Here is a 24,250-nt window from a genome sequence, read left to right on the forward strand (position 1 = left end):
TCTCCCTAGAATAGCCAAAATTGAGTATGTATTTTGATGAGGAAAATATTAGAGAGCAGAAAGCCAAATATGAGGAATGAGAGACACCTTATTTGCATTAGTTATTTATAAAATATTGTGAAATAGAAGGTTCTTTTGTTGTCTTTTTGACATGGTTATACAGTAACAACAATATAAAAATATACAATATTGTACATTGTATTATTGTATAGTTGTATAGTTGTTGTAATTGTATATTTGTAATATAATGTAATTTGTATATTTGTATAATTGTATATTGTAATATTATATATTGTACGACAATATAACTATATACAGTAATTTGTGTTAAATTGGTGCTTTTTTGTTTTGATTCTCTTGGGGTTTGTTTTGAAGTGGTTGTAATAGAAATGGAAATATTTATTTTTGTGTACTTCTTAAGTTTGTATTTTAGTATTATTATTCCCGAAGTGTTCAGATATTTAATGATCATCTCATTTCCCGGCAAAAAGTATCTGTATCAGATTGGTGTCAATCGATGTTTCTGTAGCGATCTGGTCCAGGTAAATACTTGGATCAGATCGCTACCAAAATTCCCAATATTGCACATCGCTGCTAGATTATATACAGTGTCCATTATTTATGTGTACACCCCATTTAAGTATGAAGTTATATAAAAAACAATTTGAAACATTTTAAAAAAAATCTAAGGATATTTTTAACCAATGGCTTAAAAGCAAAGTTCATATAAGAATGTATAGTTGACAAAACAATCTGTTCTATCAAATTAATGCATAAAAATGAATGCGCCCTACAACAAAATCAACTTATTAGATGTGATTTCTATAAATGGCAATATGTTTGCAATAAAACACCACTAGTGTGTTGTGTTTGAGAATACCCATTATGAGTGATTATCTATCTACCTGTGTTGCAGCACTGTATCAGTTTTAGCACTACATCTTCGTAAATTTAAAATTTTAGATTTTTTCTAACACATATTTGGGTTTTGGAGTGGCAATCAAAAGCTGCAACTATTTTAATTTGGATGTTTTTCTACCTTGGTTAATTTTTTTCCCCACGTGTGTTTAAAACTTTCATTTTTAATATCTCCTCTGTCAAGATTTCTCCTCGCCAAACACTTTCAGCCGGTTCTTCAATTTAAATAACATTAAAAAAACAAAATTAAAGCCAAAGTCTAAAAGGTTTAACTCACTCCCTTCTATTCAATCAGGGATGTGTTTCCCTTGTTTTTGCTTACAGGTGGAAAGCTGTGGTCCCACATTGGAAAATACCTGCGGACTTCCAATCCGGATGAGAGTTTTGACATCCCTTTCATCCAGAAGAGTCACACAGCAGCAGTTCACTCGCCACAGTGTCCTCCGGTAGATCCTGCTCATCCCAGCACTTTACCAGAAGCTGGTTTGAATACTGGCCTCAAGGCAGTATATGACCTGGTCGCCTCACCATATAAGAGTGGGCCTTTTTCAAGGCTTTGCAAAAAGCCGTCACCCCACTCAGACTCCGGCGCAACCTCTGAGGAAGAGTGCACCAACAGTTATTTAAACCTTTGCAACGAGTACGAGCAGGAAAAAGTGGAACCAGACTCGCTGGAGGACGACGACCAAACGAGGAGCCAAGTGACTGCTGCCACCTCCTCGTTGCTCAGCGACGACAGCCTGTCGCCTGTCAGCTGTCAGGAGCTCAACTTTTTTGAGGACTTGCCTGAGAGAGTGAGGGCAATTGACCATGGAGATACGTCCCGCTTGCTGCCCGGGCCGCCATCTCATGATCAGTCCAAGCACACGCCCATGGAGTTCTTCCGTATAGACAGCAAAGACAGCGCTAGTGAGGTTACCTGCCTGGACTCTGCGGAGCAACCGCAACAGCATACCTTATCCCAAAGTAAGCCATCTGCGTTTTCACCATCTGAGGTGGTTGAGAACCTTCAAGAGATGGCTCCGGGGGTCAAAAGCCACATTGCTCATCTTGGGTTAGATCACAGCGATAAAGACTCTATTGAGTCCCTCCCAGTTATTTCTTTTAAAGAGGCTGCAGTGGAAGATGAAGGTCATCCACCGGACCTCTTGGTCAATCTGCCTGAAACGAGCGGGGCCGTAGACTCTCAAAAGGAAGAACTGGAAACTTCCACGCTGCGTCGGGGCCTTGAGGTCACAACATCCCCTCAGAGGTCGAGCAAGCCGGATGTTTTACAGCTTGCTGGAGAGCCGGAGGGAAAGGAAAAGCAGCTGATTACATCCATTTGCGCAGCCGCAGCAGATTGTGACCCAGCTTTTGCGTCTTCATACATTTTGACCTCCCTCTGGGATGACTACAGCTTGACTTTTGGACAAAAGGGCCAAGATATGACTGGCGATTCTACATGCCAGAAAAATGACGCAGTGGCTGCCTCCCTTTGTGGCAAAGCAATACACAGTGATGTGATGGAACACACTGAATCTCAGGCCTGTGAGAAGTCATCGACCGCTGCGCCCAACCCAGTCGAATTTGACAAAGGAGTGGCGCGACTGTTCGCTGAGCTGGATGAGTTGTCGCTGGCCGCATCTCAGGCTCGCATACCGGAAACGTTTGTCCGATGCTGGGCTGCAGAGCTAGTGACGGCGCTGGATTGTCTGCACCAAGAGGGCATCATCTGTCGAGACCTCAACCCTAACAACATCCTCCTCGATCGCCAAGGTGAGGCATCTACTCTTGGTGCTACTAAACTCTAAAGTTGTAAGACCTCGAGTTTTCGCACACGCTTAACCTTCAACTGCTCTCACAGCTAATTAGTATGATAAATATTGGTTATTTTTTTACAGAAGATAACATTGAGAATTGTTGTACTTGTCATTGTAAACATTATATATACAGTGAGCATTGTTTCGCCTTTTTAAAAAAAATTTTTTTTTTTAAATATATGCTCAGTGAAATGTTTTGGGGAAGTTACCTGTGCAAATGCAAAGGGCTTTACTCATTAAGCATTTTAAACTGCAAAAACTAAATGAAAACAATCTTAAATATTACTTTTCTCTACACATTACTTCTAACGTTTTGCCCAGTGAAATAAGAAAAAAATACTTGAAAATAATGAAAAGTATTTGATAGCAATGACTATATTTGATACTAAATTTTTAGATGCTTTTCCCTCATAAGAAAACCCCCTGAAATAAATAAATATGAGATGAAATTAATGATTAATTAACCATTGCTGTTAATATATTTGATACAATATATTTGAAAGTACAAAGTGGTTTACATTGTTTTTTTAATATCATAGTATAGTTAAAATTAAATACAATTAGTTTCCTGAATAAGCAATTAAATGAAAAAAAAAAAAAAACGCATTGTAACTTGTTTTTCCATTTTTACTTAAATAGTACATTTAATTAAATATACAGTAATAAAAAAAATATGCTTATGATGATTAAAAAAAAACTCCCATCATTTTTATAGATGTTTCTCATTTCTGGATTAAGAAGTTAGAAAAAATAAAAGAAATACTAAAAACAAGTCTACAAATGAGCAAGATTATATACACATTTTTGTAGTAAAAAGTAGGTAGCATGGCAGCAAGTGCTAGGATGTTCCATTGAGGCATCATTTTGAACTAAATTTTTAAATCTCAAGTACCGCTTTAAGTGCTTTCAACAATCCCCAACAGGGTACCAGTACTCCTTTTCGAGAAGCACTTAGCTAGCCGACTAAAAAGCTCAAATATATGCTTTACAATACACAACCATACTGGACTGTCTCAGAAAATTAGAATATTGTGATAAAGTTCTTTATTTTCTGTAATGCAATTAAAAAAACAAAAATGTCATACATTCTGGATTCATTACACATCAACTGAACTATTTCAAGCCTTTTATTATTTCAATATTGCTGATTTTGGCTTACAGCTGAAAAAAACTCAAAAATCCTATCTCAAAATATTAGAATACTTCCTCAGACCAAGTAAAAAAATAATTTTATAACAGCAAAACTAAATCAAACATTTGAAAATGTCCATTGATGCACTCAGTACTTGGTTGGGAATCCTTTTGCACGGATTACTGCATCAATCCGGCGTGGCATGGAGGCAATCAGCCTGTGGCATTGCTGAGGTGTTATTGATGCCCAGGATGCTTCGATAGCGGCCTTCAGCTCATTTGCATTTGTAGGTCTGGTGTCTTTCATCTTCTTCTTAACTATACCCCACAAATTCTCAATGGGGTTCAGGTCAGGGGAATTAGCAGGCCAATCAAGGACAGTGATGCCATGGTCAGTGCACCAGTTACTGGTGGTTTTGGCACTGTGGGCAGGTGCCAGATCATGCTGGAAAATGAAATCCTCATCTCCATAGAGCTTTTCAGCAGATGGAAGCATGTAGTGCTCTAAAATCTCTTGGTACATAGTTGCATTTACTCTGGACTTGATGAAACACAGTGGACCAACACCAGCAGCTGACATGGCTTCCCAAACCATTGCTGACTGTGGGAACTTCACACTGGATTTCAAGCAACTTGGATTTTGCTCCTCTCCAGTCTTTCTCCAGACTCTGGCGCCTTGACTTCCAAATGAAATGCAAAACTTGCTTTCGTCCGAAAAGAGGACTTTGGACCACTCTGCAACTGTCCAGTGCTTCTTCTCCATAGCCCAAGTCAGACGCTTCTTCCGTTGTCTTGAGTTCAGAAGTGGCTTGACCATGGGAATACGGCTATTGTAGCCCATTTCCCGGACACGTCTGTGAACTGTGGCTTTTGATACCTGGACTCCAGCTTCAGCCCACTGTCTTTGAAGCTCCCCCAAATTCTGGAAGCGGCTCTTCTTCACAATTTTGTTAAGGCTGCGGTCATCTCTCTTGGTTGTGCAGCGTTTCCGGCCACATTTTTCCCTTCCAACAGACTTTTTGTGGATATGCTTTGAAACTGCACTCTGTGAACAGCCTGCTCTTTGAGAAATTTCTTTTTGTGTCTTACCCTCCTGATGGAGGGTATCAATGATGGTCCTCTGGACAGCAGTCAGATCAGCAGTCTTCCCCATACTTGTGATTTAGTTTACTGAACCAAGCTGAGTGTTTTTAAGTCTCAGGAAACCTCGCATGGTGTTTCGAGTTAATTAGATGATTCAGGTGATTAGTTGAATAGCCTACTTGTATACTTTTTCATGATATTCTAATATTTTGAGATAGGATTTTTGAGTTTTCTTAAGCTGTAAGCCAAATTCAGCAATATTAAAATAATAAAAGGCTTGAAATAGTTCAGTTGATGTGTAATGAATCCAGAATGTATGACATTTTTGTTTTTTTAATTGCATTACAGAAAATAAAGAACTTTATCACAATATTCTAATTTTCTGAGACAGTCCAGTATTTACCAATGATGTAAGGAACCCATCAACTTTATAAAGAAATATCAAATTATAAAACTATGAACACATTTCATCTTTTATCGTGATTTGTGCAACAGAACCATACAAAGAAAGATTGCTGCTTGCAATAAGAGTTACTTTACATAATCTACACATGTCCAGCTACGGGCTGCCGACACCCCTGTCATCAGTTGTGATTTCCCTCGCAATATAAAGACAAGAATCCTGCATTTTGCTAGGTCACAAATTCCTCCCCATTTTCTTCTGTTGTGGTCCCACAATCATCCCTCTCCACCTCGTTATCAACAAGCGTCTAATTAGCTGAGTGGCTGTTTTAAGCCCCCCCCACCTTCGTGGTAATTATTGTTCGGAAAGGGCCCATCAACGTGGTAGCGCGGCGCATCTTCCTGGCTAGTCCCACCTAATGGCCACGGCTACCAAATGACACCATTAGTTGTAATGATGGCGTTAACGGGTAGCCGCTAAACAGGAGTAATCGCCCACTGGGTGCGCTCGGGGCAGCTCGCAGGAGGGAAAAGGAAAGGGGGGCAAGGAAGTGCTTTGGAGGTAGGCAGAACATTTGAAGTGAGTTTGAGGTGACGCTTGACTTTACGATTCGTTAAAAAAATCATAATGATCCTTACTTTCAGGTCATGTTCAGCTTACTTACTTCTGTAGTTGGAGTGATGTTGAAGAGTCCTTTGACAAAGAGGCCAGCACCAATTTATACTGTGCACCAGGTAAGACTTTTCTCATACCTGTCATTAGGGCTGTCGCAAATATGGCATATTTATCTAATTCTGAATATTCTTTTCAAACGTACCTCTTTTTACTGTGTATTCTACCAGCCTTTGTTTTCAAATCCAAAGAAAAACTTAAAACTAGAAGCAAAACACATACATTTATTTTGCTCTGCTGCTGTATTCGCTTTAAGTGTGTGTTGAAATTAGAGTATTTATTTTCTCATTTGTGCACCTCATTTTTGCACTTTGTTAAATTTGTACTTGAGTACTGAAAAGTTGCCTCAAACCCATTATGAACTGTTACCTCACCTGTGCATTGTCTCTTAAAAGATTTTAGCATCGTCTTATTAATGATTGCAATTCCCCTTATTAAGAGATAATAAACCTTATACACACAACTCAGCACCTTTTTACTCATAGAACGACTGACTATGTAGAATTAAAAACAAATATACATTTTTGTATACAAGTTTATTTTTTTTAAGAAATAAATTCCATAATGATGTTATCTGCTACCAGTGATCAAAGCGATTCGGATTAAAGCCAAAATGGGCAAGGCGACATTTGTATATATCAGGGGGTCCGCAACCTTTTCGGTGTGGAGTGCCTCTTTCAAATTTCCTTTTAAAACAGTGTGCCACACCAAGTTCAATGATTCGCACAACAGTTTTTTTTAATATCCGAAAGAGCTGTAATTTTACACCAGTCCGAATATACAACATGGATAGACATTGAAATAGTATAACTGACCAATTTATCTTCCACTATTCTTTTTCATCAATAAACTAAAAAATTAATGTTAGCAACATGTGGAGAGGCCTGTAGACATCCATGACTTTAACTTTTTACCATAAGAATCAATCTGAATCAACCATTTTCCATCAACAATGAACTACAATCAAAAACAAGTGATATGGACAGCTACCATACTATTCATCAATGAAATCTTATTGCAGAAAATATCAAAATTTGAAATAACAGCAGCAAAACAGAAGGCTACTTGCAAATAAGTGCAACAGAAATAACACCTGATTTGGTCTCAGATATAAATGGTTTTCCGTGCTTTGCTATGTATGCAGTGAGCAATGTGATCACTTGCTTCAGTGGTGGTGTTTTTAGCAGTGACAAAGGTTTTTAGTGTCTGTGTTTGTTTGCCATACCTAGACACAGTGCGTTTTAATGTCTACGCCTTGAATTCATGTTTCGACCCGTCATGACGTTTAACACTTGATGCGCGAGGTGCAACGCTCTCGAGGCATAATGCACAAACAGCACAGTCATTTTTTGCACAAGCCCCCAGTCGTCAGTCAAAGAACTAGATTTTTTCGCTGAAGGAGCTGTTATTATTCATTCATTTATCACACTCTGGTGTTTCTGTGGCTTGGTCAAAACACGGATTTCTCCTCTTCTGCGAGTCGCTGTGCAGACGCACACCGAGAGGAGGAGGAGGGGCGCTACCGTAAAGCCTCTAAACAACATGGCGTGCAACTGAAAATGTCAAAATTTTAGGTAAAAATGTACTTTTAAAAAAAATAATCATTTTTATTTTCCCGTGCGCTTGCATGCCACTGGTTAACCCTTCGCGTGCCACTGCTGTCACGCGTGTCATAGGTTGCCGACCCTTTGTCTATATTAAGGGTTTTTAAAATTGATTTCTAAGAAAAACTTTCCGTACAAAAATTGTTGTATGGCGTACGTACAATTCGAAATGATATGAAATGTGTCAAACCCAGGGAAAACTTAAGTTGACAGGTATGCTTTCTTTTAAAGTGTTTTATTGATTTGTTGAATTATTAGTGACACAATACCTTAAAATCAGAAAATAGACATAAATACATTTTTATTGTACTTGGTACAAATTTCAACCACTGGAGTTAGACATTTTTATGTCCTATCGAAGTGGACAAAAAGGTGTTGCCTATGGGCACCAGGTAGCCCGCTCGTAACACGTGAGTGCCCCTTCGTAAGACCTGAGTAGCCCGTGGACCGGTTTTAAAAATTCCTCATCAGTGATGGGTTATCGCAATTTTCTAGGAAATATGATTTCTAACTGGCATAAAATTTCATTGGCATGATAGCGTCGTTAAATCAGGGGTCTCAAACTCGCGGCCCAGGGGTATGATAGTTTGAAGCCCCCTGAAAGTTAAAGGGACTGTATTTATTATTCGACCAGTACATGTTGTATTCTGTCATATAATGGGAAATGAGTGCTACAAAACGCAAGGAAGAATACAAACTACAGAGACTGACCATAAAGCAGCATTTTTTTTTCCCCCTAAGTTTTTTTTTTTTTTTTTTTTTTTGGGTACCGGTAGCAACAAGATGGTGGATAATTATGTCTTTGTAAGGCTTATGTTATATGAAATAAATTGAAATTTCTCACCCTACAAGTATTTAAAAACAATGCAAATTTATATGATAATTCATGTATTTTTACAAATTATATTAATATTGTTTTTTAATGAATGGCACTTTTACTAAGGAGGTACAAAATAATACTCGCTGTCACTTTAAGTGCAGCCGTAGTGGATTGTGGACTGATATACTATTGATTGATTTATGTAAATATTAATTCTTAATGTTTACTTTTTTATTTTAGATCTTATATGTAGGAAATAATACAAAAAAAACAGTGTTGAGAACAGTATAATATTCTAGTAGGAACTCACCCGGATCCTAACCCCAGTGTGCCTCATGTTAATTGAGCATGAAACCCCTGCTCTAAATACATGATCAATTCGTCCAAAATAATTTCTTAAATTTACCTATGGTTATGTCTGTAAATCACTCAGCACCAGTATGCAAGGCAGATGTTTTAGTAGTTGACTGAGCCTATTTTAACCCTACTTCTAATAAGTACAACCTGGTAATATTATAATCTGGTAACAATATAGTAATATCAATTCAATTTGTTATTTTAGAAATTTGTTTCAAACTGTCTACCCTACTTTCAATCAGGAACAAAAAGTTTATCTCTGCGTCATAAAGGCTAGTTACTTATTGTTTTATCTTTTAGCTTTAACTGCTTTGACTTTGAATGATGATGGTGTTCATTTTTATTAATTTATTTTTATATGAATTTACTTTAGTAATCTTAAAAATCCTGATTAAGAGCTAAAATGACACATGACAGGGTTCCCGCAGATCCTTGAAAAGGTTTGAAAGGCATTACATTTATTATTCTAAAAATAAGTCATAAATCCAATTTTCGAAAAACTTTATTTTAACACAACATTCAGAAAAAAAGATTTTTTTTCAATCATCGTGATAAAAATGCTTCATAAATTTAGCAGAAGAGTTGGAATGACTAGTTATATAAATGTTTTGACAAAGGATCCATGCAAACATCCATTTTATTTATTGTTTTCCATGCCTAAAACTGGAGAGTGTTGTTTTTCAGATGCAAAGTTTTCAACCAGCCCATGTGATTAAAAAAAGAAAACAGAAATTGGTTTAAATATGCCTGTAATTCTTGTGGTATTTTTTTATTTTGTTTGTTTCAACTATGTCATTTGGCCACTTGCTCTTAAATTTGACTTCAAAAGGCATTAAAAAAAATCTGAAGTTTAGAATTTAACCTAACCATGATTACCAGCTCGGTAGTCGAGATGGTAGGGCGCCCGCTTTAAGACTGGTAGGTCGCTGGTTCAAGCCTCGGCCGAGTCATACCTAAGACTTACAACATTGGTACTCATTGCCTCCCTGCTTGGCGCTCAGCATTAAGGGTTGGAATTGGGGGGTTTGGTCACCTAATGACTTAAGTGGCTGCGCCCTGTTTGGCTGCGGCTGCATCGGCTCGCTACAATTTAACTGTACGGGTCAGGTGTATCGACATTTCGTTCTGTGTGCATTGTTACAAAGAATGACAATACAAGCAAATTCTATTCTATTCTATTCTATCATCCCCTTAATGAATGAAAATTGTAGTGGTATTTATTTGGAAGCCCTCTAGAGGATGCTGTTGCGCAACATTGAGGCCAGCTGCAGTGTGTGAGCTCAGTTCTGTCCTCGTTTGTTGCCCCCGGCAGGCTTTTGGCAGTTCTGGCATGTTTTTCAAAGCTGTTCCGAGCAAACTATTTTTTGATAAAGGGCTGTCATTCTTTGTTTAACATTTGTCTTGTCCAAGTATTTGATTTCGGACAATTTGATGTGTTGAAATCCACATTTCTTGCTGAGAAAACAGCATAAAATCATGTTGATGCTCTTAGTTATTTCAAGAAGGTCAAGTGTCATGTTATTGTAATTTTTACTGGCGATTTTTCCAAAAGAGCATATCTTAAGGTGTACTTTTGTATACAGTATATTCTTTTATTTACAGTTGCCAAGATGTCCACAGACTTGTCATCAGACAGAATGTATTACATTTTTAAAATTAATAAAGTAAATCATTTTTACATTCAGAATTTTTTTTTTACATTTTTCAAAAGTGCAAACAAATATTTTTGATTAAAAGAAAATATCTATATAATTAGAAATTTATTTCCACAACAAAGCACAATTTATATACAAAGACTGTGCCAAAAAATAAATGTTTTAAAAAAAACTTTTATTTTCTGTAATGTAATCTAAAAACAAAAATGTCATACATTTTGGATTAATTACAAATCCACTAAAAGGTTGCAGGTTTGATACCCTGCTCCTCTAAATGAAATGTCAAACTGTCCTTGGGCAAGACACTGAATCATTAATGCCCCCGATAAGCAAGTAGGTGTCTTGCATGGCACTATCAGTGGGTGGGAGTGTGTGTGAATGGGTAAGTGTGAAGCACTTGGTATATAGCTTTAAGAGGTCTTCAGAGACTTGAAAAGCGCTATGTAAATGCAGAGCATTTACCATTTTACTATCAAATATTCCAACCCTTTATTTCAATATTGCTGATTATGGCTCACAGCCTACTGGTGAAGTTTTCAACCATATTTTAAGATTTTGAAATAGATTAGATTCGTTTTCATCATAATCAACAATATTAAAACAATAAAAAAATACTTGCATTTTTTTAAATCTATATTTCCTTTTTTCTTTTCTTTGTTTTTGTGTATGTGTTTGTCTTGCTGTCGGTCATCCCCTCGAGGTATATGACCAGGGTAGATAGATAGATAGATAGATAGATAGAATTCAGAAAATAATATTTAAATATACAAATACGACACTCTGCCGAAAAGAGTTGCAAGTAGCAACATTAAATTTTAAGCTACAGGCCGATAACTAAAAATAAAAGGAAAATCATAACACTAAGTCATTTTTTAATATTTTTCGCTATTTTGAAAGATTCGAGATTTAAAAACAGTTTTTTAATCTACAAAAATAATGAAAGTAACAAACAGCGATAAATGACAGTATTTTAGATTTTTTTGGGAAAACAATATTATATTTCTGTATTTAAATAAATTTGTTCTAAAATGTTTTTGTCTGGTGTAACTCTTTTTATATGTGTTCAAATGCATTTGTAAAGTTAAACTTTAAAATTAGACTATTCTTTTACATGTAAAAACATTTGAATGACATCACACCAAAAAAAGCAAAGGAAACTAAGTGATTTTTTTTTTTTGACCAGAAAAAGGTGGGTGGAATAATTCAAATCGCCATATCTTCAAAATAGTTTATCATAAAGCTCTGGCTATGGTATGATTTTAAAGCTGATTTCTTATACTTTCCATTGATACCAAAAACCCAAATTGGATATTTGCCTCACTGTGACTCATTTTGGTAGATCAGGTCACAAATAATACTATTTGTTGTTTTATAATAATTTTAAACAATCTTAGTCTGCAAAGCAATCTTAATCAACTGTAAACCGCTGTATGTAAAAAGATCAACGTCATAAAATAAGCAGGTTGCACACAGCGTCTTGGGGATGAGGCACAGAATTGATGAAATAACCCAAAGACGATAATCTGAATAATCCTGCGCTCTAATACATAAAAAAATCAGAGCTATTGCGGATTATGATTTGTGTCTTGCTTACTTTGTTTATAATATCTTCTTACAGCTAAAGATTTTTTTAATTGGAAAAACATGTACAGGATCATCAAAATATTCATCCGAAATTGCTCTGGCACTTGATCACACTTCATAATAATACGCGTCGCTAGGGGGCGTGTGTTGCCTTAGCATTCACAAAAAAAGCTCTTTCCCAATCGGATCTTTTGGTGCCTTTTTAGTGCCATTTTCTAAACTTTTGTCCAACATGAATGCAACACATGCCTGCTATGATGTACTGTATGTGGTTGTTGCAAACACTAAAAGGAGTGTTTTTTTCCTCACCCTTATGTGTTGCTGTTTATCCAGACAGGGTCAGCTCAGTGGCTTCATTCCTGATGACAGATTTATGACTGTTTGCCAGAGAGCTAGCAGGGGGTCTGCTAGCTCTCTGTTTGTGTGTGAGAGTGTGTGAAAGAAGGAGAGAAACATGTTTTGAAAGCTCACAAATTCACACCCACACACGCAGGGAGTGCCTCGGAAAAAATCCGGTGGCTGTGCATTTATCTCGTTTATTCTGCGCTTGCGCTTATTTACTTTTTTCACCATTTTCTCATCTGTGGAACACATATGATTCTCGAATGTTTTGCTTTGTATTTAAGAATCAAAATGAAACATAAAAAATCATATCAATGTTTGGAAAATACAGGATATTCATTTGTTTAAGCAATTAAAGTAGGGGCAAAAAAATTGTGGTTATAGATGACGCATAAAGTGTTCAATCAGGCTGACTTTTTATGTATAACATTTGTACCTACAGCATTGGATACATAAAACAAAATCATGAAAATCAGCCCAAGAAAGTAAATTAAGTAATCAAATAAAACAAAATTTAATTTTTGTTTTGTTTTCAACAATGTGGAGTCGGTAATACTAATCCTTACAAAAATGTAAAGGCAATGTATTTAAGTGAAGATACAAAATAAGGGTTTCCTAATTTGATATTGGTGCTAATACATCAGCTTAAAATATCCTATAAAATCCTTATTTTTAATCCTGTATTGTTTTCCTTATTACTGTAAATAAAGTACTCCTCCTAAAAATATTTTAAAGATTTAAAATAACTTTATTTTATTTTAAATCACATAGAAATGAGGGGTTTCTCAATTTGATGTATGTCCTGCATCAGCTAAAAAAAAAAACCTTTATCCAATTATTTAAGACTACGATAATTGTAAAATCTCCAATATGATCCTTATTTTTATCCCTTCTTTTTTCAACAGAAAACAAAATATTTAATTGTGTACCATTTATTTATATAAAGATTTTTTTTTTAACTTTTAAATATATATATTTTTCAAATTTTTAGTATTATTTTTTAATCAATAACAATTAAAGCAGGTTAAATCGTGAAGTTGAATAATAGTTAATACAAAAACCTAAATTGAGCAACATTGTTATGCTTTAAATCATTTTTAGTACATAATCAGCATAATACTTGATCTGTTGATGGATCCTTTCTTGCACTTTCTACAATAAAACTAGTATATTTATAAATATGTATTCATTAACTATTAATTTACTTTAAATATCTACTCAGATCCACACTATTTTGAGTGTAAACTACTTGGTAGAATAAAATTGCATTAAATCAATGCATCATTGAAAAAATATTATTTTTCTGTGTACCTGCTTTCTTGGAAAAAGGAAGATTGGATTTTCGCCCTGACTTTTGATTTTTAGTCAAACACACGGCCGTCGTTTGGCTATGACCTGTGGCCTGTGAACGCACCCACCCTCGTGCTTTTTTTTCTCCTTCCCCGTGCCTCGCTCTGACAGAGCAGTAAGTGTAGCCAGCTTGGCTGCACTCCCCCTGCAGCACCTCAGACATTAATCCATTGTGATGACATCGACCTTGCTCTGAGACGTTCGCCGTGGCCCCTCCAGCCAGCAGCCACGCAGGTATCACTAGTCCGTTCAATGACGATCTTCTCTCCTTGGCTGTCAAAACAGTAGTCCTGGGGAGGCCTGAAGACTGGTTGCTCAGTTCACTGTGAATGTGTGTTTGTGTATGTGTGTGATTACACACCAGTATCATAACCTTGGCTGCAAGAGAGCCACACGCTTAGCTCCCCCGGCAGCCTCCGGGAGACGAGGGGTCTTTGTCTTTTGTGTTCCCCCAGATGAGGAGACCGATCTGCGGGCACATGCAGGGTCACAGGCCCCCCCTGGGTGTGCACCCCCACCACCAAGGCTTTCTGTTGCAAAGCCAAGTTATGCTACAGCAGAAGCCATCTGGTGCCAAGCGAGTTCATAGTGCAGGGGTCAACAAACCTTTTTGGAGCTAAGAAATACTTTTCTGTTGTTATTGATTAGTACTAAAAGTCCACCAGTTCAATATGAATTTTTTAAAATAACGAATTATCATGTTATTACTATATCAACATTTTGGTTATAACAAGGTTGTTATATTTAGAAGTAATATTAAAAGTGGTTCAGTCAACAACTAAAATATCTCTCTTGTATAAGGGCACTGAGTGATTCACATATACAGTATATATAATATATACCGTATTTTCACGACTATAAGGCGCACTGGGTTGTAAGACGCACCCCCCAAAAAGAGTTATTTGTCATATATTTTCCATACATAAGGAGCACCGGACTATAAGGCGCTAGAGTGGGAATGTCAACAAAACAGTCAGATAGTTCAGTCAAACTTATTAACCCCTTAACATTCCGACAGCTTGCAAAGAAGCAAATACGTGTCTCAGACACGTACGGACACGGTGTCTGTACGATGTCCCCAAACACTCAAATGTGTTAACAATGTGTTAATAATAGTAATACGCAACCATGGTCCTCTTACATCCGTGAGTGTTGTAAATCCAACCGTGTAAAATATTTAAACACTCCAACACACGCAATAATGCCGACAAATAAAAGAAAAAATCCGCCAAGAAGAATCTGCATCGATAGATGTTGCTTGATGCTAGCTGTCTGTTTAGCCCCATAATTCATTTTTACAAATACAGACCAGCTCGGTGGCCTTGGGGGTAGGGCCCCCCCCCTGAGACTGGGAGGTTTGCTGGTTCAAGCCTCGGCCGGGTCATAACTAAGACTTACAGCATTGGTACCCATTGCCTCCCTGCTTGGCGCTCGCCATTAGGGGTTGGAATTGGGGGGTTTGGTCACCAAATGACTGCCAACGAGATGTTGCGATACATCAGGTGGGTTGAGCGAAGGGGCAGGTTTGCGTCTTACATGGCTGCAATACAAGGCCGCTATTGGGAAATGTGGAGCACATTGTACAGCGCTTTGGGAAGTCATTGACTTGAAAAGCGCTATATAAATGCAGATCATTTCATTTCATTATATTTATTCCAGCATACACCGCGGACTTCTTCGCCTTCGGGAGAAAATCTAGTCGGCAGCTCCTTGCCTTAGTTGCGAGACCTTGCGACTCAATATCGATCCATATATAAGGCGCACTGTATTTTAAAGCAAATGGTAAGCTTTTGAAAAAAATAAAGGCTTTTAGGTGCGCTTTATAGTCGTGTAAATATGGTATACAGTAATCCCTCGGTTATCGCGGTTAATGGGGACCAAAACCACCCGCGAAAAGTGGAAATCTGCGAAGTAGCGACGCCCCTTCAAAAATGCTTAAAAAAAATATTTTATTTTTTTCATTTTTTTAAAAAATTATTTTATTTTATTATTATTATTTTTTAGACCCGCGAAGCTCTGATCATGGAACCGCGAAGTAGCGAGGTCCCACTGTATATGAATATATATATATATATATATATATATATATATTGTATGTTTTTATTTTTATTTTTTAAGAATTGCTGTTTTTTCCAATCTAAAGTATGTCACAAAAGTGAGTACACCCCTCACGTTTCTGTAGGGATTTCATTATAATGTTTATTAGAACATCACTCAAGAAACACCACTTTGACATAGTGAAAAGAAGTCTGTCAACAGAGGCCATGGTTTACTGGAAATATATTCTCTCGTCTGATGTGACCAAAATCTTTAGGGCAACTTCAAGCAGAAAGTGGAGAAGCACACGATCTTGAAAATTCGCCAGCTCTGTCACGTTGTCATGGAGGAGTGAAAGAACATTCCAGTGGCAATTTGTGAGGCTCGGGCGAAATCTATGGCCAGGAGGATTAAGGTGGTCGTGCGAGATCATATTGGCCACACAAACTACTGAACTTTTACTTTAGGGTGTACTCACTTTTGTTACCAGGGGTTTAGCTACTAATGGCTATATTGTGAGTTTTTTGAGGGGAAGAAATACATTTACACTGCTATATAAGCGCTACACAGACTACCTTTCAATGTGTCAAAGCAGTGTTTCTTCAGTTCAGTTTTGTCCAATTAAACATAATGATGAAATGTGAGGGGTATACTCACTTTTGTGACATACTGTATCATTTCACTTGTCAGTTAAAAATTGAATGTCCTAGAAAATCGCAATGCTATTTTAAGATTTATTAGAACTATTTCAAGATCCAGTCCACAGTCTACTCAGGTGTTTAATGGGGCTAACATGGCCCTCACTTTTGAGTACCTACTCAATAGTGAGGGCCAAGTTAGCAGTACTTTTCCAGTACTTTGTAAGGTTTTTTGTTCTATATTCTTTATCAATTATCCATTATCCGTTACCGGTCAAACCATAATACGCTACAAAGCCAAGGGGCCGAGACACTTGCTTTTAGCCAAGAGGCTGAGTCAAGGTCCCAGCCACAGAGCCAAGCAGCGATCATTGCGAATGCACCGTTCCCGGAGGTACTGCAATACCGGGCCGATGCGTGGAGAGGACAGAGGTAAACAGTCCAAAAACAACAGCCGGCAAGTTGAACGTAAAATTATACCGGTAGTTAAGATATGACGCAGACCTGCAGAATCCGGGTCCCGTTGAAAATAATCCAAGGAAAAAAAAAGTATATTTCCGAAGGTAAGGGTGGGAAAATATATATCCACTATTGTCCGCTGCGTCCACAAACACGTCTCACTTTTACTCCACTTCCCATTAGCCCCCGTTGTATTCGCCCCTTCTTTTTGATTCGCCCGTGGAAAACATATCAGAATAAGTCTCTAAAATAAATACATTACAAAAATATACAGTTGCAAATACATATTATACATGGTTACACATATTTACAAAGAAAGACGGTACACCGAGAGAGTTTTCAAAACATTTATAATAATATTATAAATTTCATCCCAAACCGTGTCTGTGAAGGGTAGCAAAACGCTACTAGAAAACACGCTGGCAACACAAGGAAACGGGTCTGTAAAAAAAAAAATACAGTACTTGTAAAAATCATGGTATACCGTGCTCATCTTCCTCCTCATAACTGACGTCATTGAAGCCGTCTTCCCCAGTATGGGAAAGAGACTTTGTCATATAGACGTCATCCTACGCTCCTTTATTCAAATACACGCCAGCTACACACTCGCACATATTCCACCGGTCCAAATCTTACCTTTTGTACTCGAGCGCCACTGGCGGCTGTTAGAAAAAATACATAAAATGGCCGCATCACTGAATAAGCCGCAGGGTTGAACATTTGGGAAAAAAGTAGCGGCTTATAGTCCGGAATTTTAAAAAAAATTAAAAAAAATAAAAATCATCATTTCTAACCTCGATGACTCAACTGCATCGGCTCGCTACAACGGGTCAGGTGTATCGACATTTCGTTCTGTGTACATTGTTACAAAGAATGACAATACAAAGGAAATTATTATTATTATTATTATTATTATACTTTATATTTACCGTATTTTCCGCACTATAAGGCGCACCTAAAAGTCTTAATTTTTTTCAAAAGCTGACCATGCGCCTTATAATACAGTGCGCCTTATTTATGGAACAAAATTATTTCGCAGTCTTGCAACTAACTTGCAGCCGCCGACTAGATTTCCCCCCGAACGCCAAGTAGTCCGCGGTGTATGCTGGGATTTATTTACCGGCGTTTCATTGGCTAACCAATGTGTCAATCATCATTTGAATCGATCACTATTGGCTAAAGTTATTCGGAGCCTCGGATAGGCTAGAGGGCCGAAACAAACCCTGCAATGGCCGAAAAAGATGTGACAATCATCAGTTAAATCGATCGCTATTGGCTGAAGTTATTCGGAGCCTCGGATTGGCTAGATGGCCAAAACAAACCCTGCAGTTGGCCGAGTTTAGCAATGGCGTAGCAAGCTTAGCAAGCTTGATAAGTACGCCATGAAGAAACATGTTTCATTAGTCTGTATTTGTACATATTTTACTCTCCTGGATTTACTTCACTCACGGTTGTAAGAAGACCATAATTGCGTATCATTATTGAACGTGAGAACTTAGGTAAGTTATGTGGCTTTATATTTTCCCGGTATCTTGTTTTAGAACGATCTTGATGTTGTTGTGATGAGTTGAGTGAATTAAACTCAATTCCAAGTGTTTATTGTCATATGCACAGTAAAGTTGCGAGCGAAAAAGAAAATAAAAACTAAGAAATGTTTGGCATTTCTTGAATCCCAAGACTTTTACCTTCCGAATGATATTTGAAATGACGCATTTAAGTGACATTGTACGGACACCGCATCCGCACGTGTCTATGACACGTATTTGCTTCTTTGCAAGCTTTGGGAATGTTAAGGGGCTAATCAGTTGGACTGAATCATCTGACTGTTTTGTCCACGTTCCCATTGTAGCGCCTCATAATCCGGTGCGCCTTATCTATGGAATATATAGGACTAAAAACTATTTTTTTGGGGTGCGCCCTATAACCCGGTGCGCCCTATAGTGCGGAAAACACGGTACTTTGCAAGTCATTTAATAAAAATAAGTGATTTGTAATGGAAAACAGGCTATTGTCTTTTGAACAGTAGTATATCCGTAAGAATAATGGGTGTGAAATGCCAATTTTTTTTAACAACTTTGTTGCGAAAAACCTAGGTTATGCTGTTTTCTTTCTTTTCTTTTTCTTAACTAAATGCATCATGGGAATTGTTAACAAAAATAAGAATTACATTTTAAATGACAGGGAGTTCCTTCTTTTAAAACATCACTTAATATTAAATCTCTTCCTTCACCTTAAGCACTAGATAGTTGCAGTTTTTTTTGTGGATAAATTGTATTATTATTTAATATACATAGATATTATAATTTTATCTTTTTCCCTTACAAAAATGATCCGAGTAAATCATTAAAATGCCCAAGTGAAAGCCCGACATCTTAGAGGCAGATGAAACAGAAAATGGCATCAGTAATTATTGAAGAGTTTGAATTCAACTTGAAGTGAGACGCCTCAAATTGCAGCGGGAGGCTACAAGGAGGAGAACAAAGGTGCATAGCGTTATTTGTTCTCTCCGCGTGTCCGCTGTTGGAAGGTCGGGTCATGCAGATGGTGCGAAGTTGCGGCGCAGACGCTTTCCTCAATTTAACTGCTTTTTTATTATGCAAATGAGGCTTTTACGAGACGCACTCCATGCGTGTCAGTCGGACGAATCATTGGAGACGTCGAGTGCTTTGGAAACCAGAGGAGCGATTTTCGATTCTTCTTTTTGGGCTGACAATGTGCCTGTTTTCTCCTTTTTTTCCAGAGGTGGGGGGCGTCGGCGAAGAGACGGCGGCCTGTGATTGGTGGAGTTTGGGCGCCATCTTGTTTGAGCTGTTCACGAGCACGGTGAGTCCAAAAAGTGCGGCGAAGGTGTTGTGGGATGTTCGCCGGTCGATTGGCATTCAGGCTTGATGTTTTTGCCAGATCGTGTATGTTTTTGTGCACGTTTTTGTTTGTGTGAGCGAGGAACGTCTTGGCGGTCGCTTCTCACGGTGGTTCTACGGGAGTGCCAGGGGTGTCCATGTGACTCTTTCCCCTAGCTTCAGATCCATCTGCCGGGCCGACAGGGTCAGCCCTCTGTGGGCTCCGGTCCTGGCTCGTTTCGAACCTTGTGGCGCCGTTAAAGGTGAAGAGCGGGGCATATCTCCAAATTAACTATAGGTCGGACGCTCGGAGGAGGGTCCTGGTGTGGCGTTGGTTCAGTTTTTGGGGGTACCTGCAATGAGAAGGGCCATTTTGTTTTGTAAAGTACAAGAATTGTCCCAAAGAGGATATGGACTCAAAGATTAATGGACAAGTAATCATCTAATTACTGTATTTTCCTGACTATACGGCAGAGGTGGGAAACTATTTGGAGTCTGTGGCTACATTGGGTTAAAAAAAAAAAAAGGGCCCAAGGACCGGTCCTGGAGACCTATCACATTTTAAATTTAGGAATAAATGTACATGCAGATTGATTTGTTTCATCAAACTGGTTTTGAAACGATCACAATTATAAACAATATATTGTATTAGATCTCTGTTTTCAAGCACTTAATTTGCTATTTAATGTAGTTTTAGAGTTTTACTTTAGTTGTATTTTTTTTAGATATTTGTTGTATTTCTGCTGTCGGATTTCTGTCGTACAGAAGTCACATTTTTGTAGTATCACTGTAGTTTTTAAAAAAATATATTTTTGTTGTATTTCCATTTTAGAATTCTTAGCGTATTTCTCGTATTTTTGTAGTATCACTGTAGTAGTATTTTTGTATTATAGTATCACTGTAGTGGTAGCCTTGTACTATGTCTGTAGAAGCAGTTTTGTAGTATATCCCCACTAATATTTTTGTAGTATTTTAGTATTTTTGTAACATTACTGAAGTGGTATTTTTGTAATATTTCTATAGTAGTATTATTGGCGTTATAGTATTCCTGTTCTATTTTTGTCCCATGGTATTACTGTAGTGGTATTTTTTTAGTATACCTGTCAAAGCTTTTTTAAAGTATTTCCATAGAAATGTTTTTGTAATATTTCTGTAGTATTTTTGTAGTATTTCTATAGTAGAAGTATTTCTTTGGCATATTTGAAATTTTACCGTAGTTGTATTTTTTTAGTGTGTCTGTTATATTTATGTAATAGTATTTTTTTGTCCTAGCAATACTTTAGTAGTATTTTTTTATTTCTATAGAAAATAATATAGTAGGTTCTTGGTATTAAGCACGAAATTGGATATTTAGTTTAGTAGTAATTTGTAGTATTGTTGTAGTAGATGTTGTATTATTTTCACTGTCAACACAAAAAGAGACTATGGGGACAAAGTTAGCACAACTTTCATTATTCGTAGTACTTCTTTTACAATGATATCGATTTTGGACATTTTCGTACGGCGGGCAGGATGAAAAAGCCTGACGGCCCGCATGTGGCCCGCAGGCCAAAGTATGCTTACGTCTGCTATAAGGCAAATTTTGTTTTTCCGGTGTACCTTATAGTTTAGGAAATATCTTTCAATGATCTTAGTGAAAGTACGTTGAAATTCTTGGAAATTCCCAAAGTGATGCAGAGTGCTTTTGCATTTGCAGTTTTTGTATTCTATTCTAAATAAAAATTCCAACCCACCCCTTGATAAGGTGCACTGGATTGTAAGGCACACCTTATGGCAAATGTGTGTGTTTTTAGGTGGGTCTTACAGTCTGCAAAACACGGTATTTTTATTTTTTAATTTTTTTCATATTCAGAAAATTGACTCCTGCACACTAAATGTTGTAAAAAAAAAAGTTGACAGAATACTTGATTTTGTGAATAATCATCAGTTGTAGCCCTATTACAAACACGTACTCTTTTGGCGGGCCAAGTGCTCGCTGGGGAAAAAAACAAATGGCACTTTTATACACATACTTGAGTGTAATGATAAAAACAAACATAAAGAATGGTGGTGGTAATGACAATAAAACAAAAGAGCAACTGTAGGATATCAATTAAAATAAACATATATTAAAATGGTGATGATAATAACAATGTAAATCAAAGTACAATAGTAATAATAATGTAGCAATAATAAAACAACATAAATTATAATGGTAATAATCAATATGATAATGAAAATCAAAATAAAAAAGTAATTGTGAAATTAAAGAATTATAATGGTAATAGTAATATAACACAAAATGGTGTTAATTATATACCAATAAAAAACATACATGGTAATAGTAAAAATTATAATTATTAAGATACTAAAAATCTAAGTAAAATAGTTATTATATATTAATAATAATACAAATATATATGATAGTATAGATATCATGAATATGATCGAAATAATATCATAATAATAATAATAGCAATCAAAGTAACAAAAAAAAGATATAAAAACCAATACAAAATAAATAAGATAAAAGTAATGATAAGTAACAATAGTATTAGAAATATGCGCAACTGTTGAATGCAATTTGACTTGTATTCACATTCAATTTTACACATGAGATATGGAACGGATTCAAATAATGAATAATATGAATTTAAAACCGACATGGAAAAAACATCTTTATTATGTGGATTTTTATCAACAGAAAATACAGTCATTATAGAATAGAGGAAATTTTTAAATAATAATCACATTAAAAAAGGTATATTTGTGTGCTTGATAAATTACAGTTAGAAACGAAAATCCAACTGGCCCTGATATCATTTTTCTTTTGCAAATGCGATCCTGACACCTCTACAGACACTGACGTGCACAAACAGTGCACGTGCAAACAGGGCCCTACAATTTTTCATTGTCTATTAAATTTAAATGGAGTGTAACTGTTTGCTAGCGGGCATATTTTCTTATCAGCCATCCACCGTGCCCATCAGTGTCCCAAACACGAGGCGGGGGTGTTAGGTCGTTTTTATTGTGTTTAACGATACGCACACTTACCTAGGGGCCAGAGAAAAAAACAACTCAAGTCCGTGGCACAGATGTCTCCTTTGATGATTACGTCTGGCAAAGAGACGCACACGGACACGAGCGCAACTAGCATCTCTTGATCCTTGCGGGATAAGATCTTGCCCTGAGGCAGGAACCCGGCCAGAAAGTCCTGCAGCAGAAAGGGAGGAGTGAGGCATCAGATCCAGCTGGGGATGGGTGAGAACATCGAGTTGGGGGACAATTCCCTGTAAACACAAGGCAGAAAATGCTTCGATTTTAATGTCGTCTTTCTAAGAATTGAAAAGTGCTTGAATTCTGGGTGGAGTGCATGTAAATGCTTGAAATAGTTGCCATGTTTTCCATCTAGGGTAGCAACAACAAATCTATAACATTGATTATTAAAAGTGTTGGCAACTGATTAAATCATCGACTCATTGTATCTTGTGATTTAAAAGCCACTAAATATGTTGGTTCAGCATAGGGCACCCAGACTGTTTTTATAAAAAGTTATCTTGTTGGAACCTTTAACCAGTTGGTTCGTTTGGGCACCGTTCCCTGTGGTGTGTCATGGACAAGTACAGCCTGGTGGCGCCCATCCCTCTCCAGGCCAACATGTGTCTCCAAACGTAGACCGTTCGCGTGTTAGGCGGGTGTGCTAACCATTGCACAGCAGAAACATGAAAATTATCTCTCATTATTTAAATCTCTTTTTTCATAGAACATTTTATCAGCATGAAAGTTTTGACTTTGTAGTGTTCGACTAATTCTTCATAAAACAAATTTTCAAGGGAACAGAAAGTGTTGCAGCAGTACAGAGAAAAAAAATCAGACAATATTAGTAAAGTAAAAAGAATAATAAAATTAATGACATGCTTAATGACTACACAAGGGGCAGATTTTTAAGTACATTATACAGTGCATCCGGAAAGTATTCATAGCGCTTCACTTTTTCCACATTTTGTTATGTTACAGCCTCATTCCAAATTGTATTAATTTAATCTCGTATCTCAAAATTCTACACAAAATACTCCATTATGACAATGTGAAAAAGTTTTTCTTTTACTTTTTTGGACTTTATTAAAAATAGAAAACCAAGAAATCACATTTACATAAGTATTCACAGCCTTTGCCATGAAGCTCAAAATTGAGCTCAGGTGCATCTTTTTTCCACTGATCATCCTTGAGATCTTTCTACAGCTTAATTGGAGTCCACCTGCAGTAAATTCAGTTGATTGGACATGATTTGGAAAGGCACACACCTGTCTATATAAGGTCCCACAGTTGAGTGTGCATGTCAGAGCACAAACACCAAGCATGAAGTCAAAAGAACTGTCTGTAGACCTGCGAGACAGGATTGTCTTGAGGCACAAATCTGGAGAAGGATACAGAAAAATTTCTGCTGCTTTGAAGGTCCCAATGAGCACAGTGGCCTCCATTATTCGTAAATGGAAGACATTTGGAACCACCAGGACTCCTCCTAGAGCTGGCCGGCCTTCTAAACTGAGCGATCGGGGAAGGAGGGCCTTAGTCA

The 24,250-nt window shown here is 37.1% G+C and overlaps 1 protein-coding gene across 2 annotated transcripts in view; it reads left to right on the forward strand.

Moving 5' to 3' along the window:
• The window catches only part of rps6kc1 (ribosomal protein S6 kinase B1), a 47,788-nt gene that overhangs the window by 16,790 nt on the left and 6,748 nt on the right, over nucleotides 1-24,250 (forward strand). For both annotated transcript variants that reach the window (XM_088325312.1, XM_088325313.1), the window contains exons 12-14: nucleotides 1,243-2,676; nucleotides 5,982-6,071; nucleotides 19,596-19,678. In XM_088325312.1, coding sequence (XP_088181438.1) covers nucleotides 1,243-2,676; nucleotides 5,982-6,071; nucleotides 19,596-19,678 — 1,607 coding nt within the window. The remainder of the gene's footprint in view (nucleotides 1-1,242; nucleotides 2,677-5,981; nucleotides 6,072-19,595; nucleotides 19,679-24,250) is intronic.

Source organism: Urocampus carinirostris, chromosome 20 (assembly GCF_059441175.1).
Source record: "Urocampus carinirostris isolate Australia breed hairy pipefish chromosome 20, RoL_Ucar_1.0, whole genome shotgun sequence".
Lineage (NCBI taxonomy): Eukaryota > Metazoa > Chordata > Actinopteri > Syngnathiformes > Syngnathidae > Urocampus > Urocampus carinirostris.